The sequence below is a fragment of the Vigna umbellata genome, chromosome 1 (assembly GCF_029865625.1).
Source record: "Vigna umbellata cultivar VRB3 chromosome 1, Vumbellata_1.0, whole genome shotgun sequence".
In the NCBI taxonomy this organism is placed as follows: domain Eukaryota; kingdom Viridiplantae; phylum Streptophyta; class Magnoliopsida; order Fabales; family Fabaceae; genus Vigna; species Vigna umbellata.
Window position 1 is genome coordinate 35,937,093 of NC_142165.1, and position 6,026 is coordinate 35,943,118.

At 38.0% G+C, this 6,026-nt stretch overlaps 1 protein-coding gene across 1 annotated transcript in view; it reads right to left on the reverse strand.

Moving 5' to 3' along the window:
- LOC148205248 (uncharacterized) overlaps positions 1–5,706 on the reverse strand; it is an 89,059-nt gene extending 83,353 nt beyond the window's left edge. The window contains exon 1 of the mRNA XM_088104098.1: positions 5,660–5,706. Within this exon, the coding sequence (XP_087960224.1) occupies positions 5,660–5,706 (47 nt within the window). The remainder of the gene's footprint in view (positions 1–5,659) is intronic.
- Between the last annotated feature and the right edge of the window lie 320 nt (positions 5,707–6,026).

Genomic DNA, 6,026 nt, shown 5'->3' on the forward strand with positions numbered 1-6,026 from the left:
ACGAGTGCATGACCCGCCATAGCTCGGTAATCATTCTAGTCCGGACGAGTCGGTCTATAAAGTAACAGGTCGGGGTATAAAGTAACAAGTTTTGTAATGCCAATTTACCATGATTGATGAACTTTTACATGTCGTGTGAGTGTGTGAACTATGGTTTAATGAGTATGCCTTAATTGTTCTTTTATATGAATCTATGTATGATAACATGAATTAACTGTGCTATCTGTATAACATGTTTTTTTTTATTTCTAGCTCACCCTTGCTTGCTTGTGTTTGTGCATGTTGTATGTGTTTTCTTTTGCAATGATCATCCAATTGGATGTGAGCAGATGAAGAAGAGGTATGTGTGGAGCAAGCACTGGAAGACAGTGATGTTGCAGCTTAGTATGCTTAGGCTTTTGATTTGTAGAACTACTCTGGAGAAAATTTTCAGTGGTCCTCTGTGTTTAAGAGACCAACTCTGATTTTATTTTGGATGACTGTAACTCATATAGTCTGCCTTATGTCTCTAACTGCTTTCCAATATTATAACTGAATGACATCTTTATTATATATACATGTCGTATATTTTGGGGATGTCACACTTATGGTATCAGAGCAGTTTGTCCTTAGGATGACCTGTGAGTTGTGGGTTTGTCGTGTCTTCTCTATGAAGAATTGAGTCTAAATGGTATAATTTACCATTTCCTCCAAGTCTAGATAGTAGATTATTGTTTCTAACTAGAGGTTTTGAGGACAGAAAACATCTTGATAGGAGTGATGAGGGTGCACACTCATGACTTTTACCAGAGATGATTTTCCTTTCTTAATTCTGAAGGTTTAGGGAAAGATAGAGTTGTGGTTCCATTGTGGTTGTCTTTAGAAATCTTTGTCTTGTTCTTGCCTTTGTGGTAGTGTACTGTGCTCTATAGTGGTAGAGGGATGCAGATTCAAGGACAACCTGATATATATATACCTTCATTAGAATTGGTTAGAGCCTTTAAGGCAAATTCTTGCCTCGAAGATAAGGAGATAGAAGACCAGAGTTTAGGTTTCAAAGGATGGGTGAAGATGTTGGAGTTTATAAGTAATGTTTGTGGGGTGAAGAAGTTTTCAAGAATAGAGTCAAAAGGTCAGATACCGTGTATTCCACAAGAAGAGTTGGGTTTGAAGGTTAGAATAAGATGAGCTTTGGGTAAGCATGGGTGTGACAAAGTTTGAGAGATCAGTTTAGTTCAGTGTATCAGTAACGTCAGAGGTTAGAAGAAAGGGAAGTGTTGGTGAGCGACGGAGTAGCATTGGGTGAGATTTGTAATATGGACCAATGTATCGGCGGTGATTGGAATCTGAATAAGAGAAGAGATAGATGGTTTGAAGCTTAAGTTAAGAAAGAAATAAGTGGACCACGGGAAATCGTTATTTTGATAGGAAGTAGAAGAAGAAGGGTTTGAGGAGCAGTGTGTAAAACATAGAACGGATTTAAGGAGGGTGTAATAGAAGTCGGATCTCTAAGTTGAGGGAACATGAAGTGTGTGAGGAGAATTGAAGTATTTTAGGACTGTGAGTTAAATAACCAAATGGAGTGGTTAAGCATTAACCGCAATTGGATAATGCATAGTCAAGTTTAGAAGAATGTTTCAAGATTAGTGGTTCGTATAGAATAAAGGTTTGATCATTGGCTGAGATGAGAGATTTCAAATGTCGAAGGAAGGAGTACACCAAAATGTCAGTTTGGTAAGAAAGTATAAGGTCAGATAATTAAGAGCACAGTGGATGAAGAAAGGAGAAGAAGGGTTTTAGAACAGATGATAAAGGGTGGTTGTAGTATAAGTTGCTAAAGAAGGTATCGAGAATGATCAGAGAAGTTTGGGTTGGTTGAGATGTTCAGAGTTATGAAGTTGCAGGTTGTGATAAAGTTAATTTTCTTTGGGTGTGGTTTTATAGTGATGTTCAGTGTTCGGCTGAGTTTGATCAAGAGAGAAGTGGATGTTGAATGATGGATTGCAGAAGGCAGTGAGTTGGTAAGTTCAGATAAGGTCAGAGGATTGGTGTTGTTGGTTAAGAGTATCTTGAGGTTTAGAGGATTAAAGATAGGGTTTGCATTTTGACGATTCCGAGTTGAAGAGGGCAATTCTTGAAGAAGAAGGTTTTAAGTTAATCTGGCCGGGATGAGTGCAAGAAGAATTATGAGTGATGTGACGTTTGTGGAGCTAATATAAGGGCTTAAGTTTGAAGTTTATATGGAGTGGTTTCTTGACAGGGAAGGAGAACGAAGGTGGTGCATCAAGTATAGTTGAGCGAAAGATGGAAGCAAGTGTTATGAGAATTCAAGATGTCTATAAATTGTAAATGAAGAAGAGATGATGTTGTTCCTTCGTAAGTTTGAGGTGTGATTCAAGGGAGGTTTGTTGTTTCAAACTAGTTCTCTAGTGCTTTATAGTCTTTAATAGAAGCTTCGTATTTCAAGAAGAAAAGTCAACGGTTATATATCAATTTTGGATCAAATTGGAAAGTGAAGAAAAAGGGGTGTGAGAATCAAAAGAGGTTAGCATGGATATGTGAAAAAGAGAAGATAAATCTTTATGGTGTAAGGGTTTTGGTTGGTGTTCGGCAACAAGTATGGGATTTTATAACTTGGAGAAGTGGAATTCACTTTGGAGTGGGGTCTTAGGCAACACCAGTGTCCGAAATTTTTGGGTGGTTCCTGTTTAAGTCGTGTAGTGCAAGAGGAAGATGGAGGTTGAGTTAGAGCAATAATATTTGGACTCAGTATAATCATAGGGAGAACTACAAGGTTAAAGAATTGCAGAAGAGAAATAGAGGACATGTTGGCACAGTATAGTATAAGTCTTAACAATCAGGAGTGATTTCGGGCATGGTCGTTTTGTGGAGTAGAAAACAGTGTTGAGGAAATGGAATGACAAGGCTATTATGCAAGGGAAGAGTTTTCAGGGTTTTGTAAGGTCATAGAAGTTCCGAGAAAGGTTCTTCGAGGGTGATCATTTTCTGGTTACAGTTGTCATGAAGGAAGTGTTCTTTTCAGTAAATTGGTGAGTAAGGAAGTATAAGGATCAGAGTAGTGCAGCGGATGATGGTGAGCATGTTATTGTTAGTAATAGGTATGCATGAAGAGCTTTCAAAATTGTGGATTGGTGGTTTGTGAGGGACGAGTTCTTTGAAACAGTATTGGTGTTGTTATATGAGCATGAGTTGGGAGTGTTTGGTAATCTTCAAGAGTCAGAAGTGAGTTTAGGTGTGAAAGAAACATGTATCAGGCAGGGAAGATAAGTGAGCCTTCGGTTGCAAGCTACAGGGTCAACTTTAAAGTGAGAAAGTATTAATGGCTTTGGAATGGGAAGAGTGGGTCAATGGACGAAGGAGACTATTTGAGCTGTGGTTTTGAGTTATAGTGGCAATCTAGAGGTAAGGTTATGTTAACAGATGGTTTGAACAAAGAGAGATTCAGGTTCTTGGTTTGATAAGGATTGAGTAAGAGTTGGTTGAAGAATATGAAGATTGGGGTCTCTAGTGAAGCTGTAAAGTGATTTCGTTAGTATAGTTGAAATACTATAATTAGTGGGTTTCTCAAAATGGTTGAGAAAGAGCAGGTTGGACCATCCTAGTTTGAGATGTATCATGAGTTGGCCTGATACTGATCAAGCTAGTGATCTCAAGTTGAAGAGGTTACAGATCTAAGTATGAGTGCAGGATAGTGGATCAAGATTTACATATGGTTCAAGTTAGTGAGATAACGAAGTGAAGATAGAGTGCTCAAATTGGTTTTGTCGCTGCAACGGAGTAAAGATTTAACTTGGTAATGGGGTAGTATAGTTGGAAACTATGCTACTCAAGAGTGGATATCAGTAAAGCAATGTGAAGTCCTCAGAATTGATGTGGTTAAAGGTGATCAAGAGCATAACAGACGGTAGTTAAATCAGAAGTGGTAGTGATCAAGTCATTAGTATGGTGATTCTTAAAAGAAACAAGAGGAGATAAAAGGGTATCAGTCAAGGGTTGATCTGAAGTGAAGGCTAGCAGAACTTTAGAAGAGAATTTTTGGAAGTAGTGAAGGATTGATAAATGGTTATCGATGTGGCAGAGACAATAGGGTTGGTTGTGCGAAAGAAAGATTCTTAATAGCTGAAGTTTAGGAGTTCATAATTGTCTTGAAAGTAATGGCTAAATCAATCCACACTATTGAGCATTAGAGCATTTTAGTACAGAGGCAATGTTTTCATGTTAGTCAAGTTGGGGGGAGTAGTATTTTGTCAAAATAAGTGGTGGTTCTAGAGTCTATGATGAAGATGGATTATTCCTGAGACGAGGGCGGGGAGTGACGCCGGTGCAAGAAGCATGGTGCAGGGGGCACAGACAAGGAGCGGCTCCTGGCAGCTTCGGGTGGAAGGGGTACATGGATGAATCGAACATACATCGGAATGAGAGGGATTTGGAGACTGTATAGGTATGGGACTATACAGTTGAAGGATAGCTTAAAGGAATTGATTTGACTACTCATATCACCAAAATGCATTTACTTTTCGGTAGCCTGACTCATAAGAACTCCATGGTTAAGCGTGCTTAGCCTGGAGTAATTCTGGGATGGGTGACCTTCTGGGAAGTTTTCCCAGAAAGTGTGCGAGTGAGGACAAAGCACACTGGAAAGCCTGGTGGTGGTCTGTGGGGGCAGTCAACGGTCCCTGTGAGTTGCCGGGACGTTACAGATGGTATCAGAGCCTAGCCTCTCCCAGTACGGTGTGGAATGAGAGGGATTTGGAGACTGTATAGGTATGGGACTATACAGTTGAAGGATAGCTTAAAGGAATTGATTTGACTACTCATATCACCAAAATGCATTTACTTTTCGGTAGCCTGACTCATAAGAACTCCATGGTTAAGCAGTATTCATCTATTCATAGTATTCATCTATTCACAATAATCTATTAACAGTTTAAAGCTGCACAAGTAAGCAAACGCTACTATCATGAAAGGAAAAACCTAAAGCTATAGCTATTTAAAATGTTTATTCAAATATCATGCCCAATCCTCTCTTATCGTCTTTATTACTGAAGTGGACAATGAAGAGGTAGTGTTGAACCGTTGCATAATCAAGGAAACTTTACTATTATATTCATTTTAATGTTTTAAAAGTTTATTGATATTTGTAAGATTTTCAAATGTAAATGTCTACCTCAGTCCATTCCCCTCTGATTTCTGCTCGGATGTTGCCTTCATCCATGACATGATGTAGTAGCCACATGCCCAAGAATCATTTTGCCTATTACACTAAACATGTGAAAGAACTTAGTCAAATGTAATGGTTTAAATTTGACTACGAAAATTAAAGGTTAAAGATCAACGAATTCCAACCTTAGGATATATAATTTCAAGTTGTTGTCCTCTGGTCCCAGTCACAACTCTAAACAAATTTGAAACATTAGAAACATAAGTTAATATATTAATATCATAATGAATTGATAAGAATGAATGTAATACTTACGTTTGTATCAAGGACTTCAACTCCACTTTAATCTTCCTATGAAGAGAACAAAACTATACAACTTGTGCTTTTTTTGGAATGATCACCATGAGTTGCCAATGGCCCCTGTCATGTACCAAATACTAGTGAGTTAGTTTATTGATTAAAATTTGATAAAAGTTGACAATATTGGGAAACACATACGCATCAATGTATGGAGCGATATATATCTCTCTGTTAGACTCAGTCATTCATGTTTCAATATATGATTTTTTGAAATCTAATGTGTTTCCAGATGGTTGAATGGTCCGAGGTTCAAGAAAGCCATAAACTGATGCCTGACCTGATTCAACAACGATGGTGTTGATAACAATTAAAAAACTGTTATTTTCATGCTTAAAATTGATATTAAAAGCAACCTTTATACTTAGAAACTAGCTTGAAATCAAGCTTTTCTTCATATTTTCAGAAATAAGAGAGCTGGACAGGTTTATGCTTGATTTCAGTGTTTTTGTGCAGGTTTTAAGGTGAATTTAGTGAAAGAAGTGAAGAAGGAGAGAGATGGAATCAG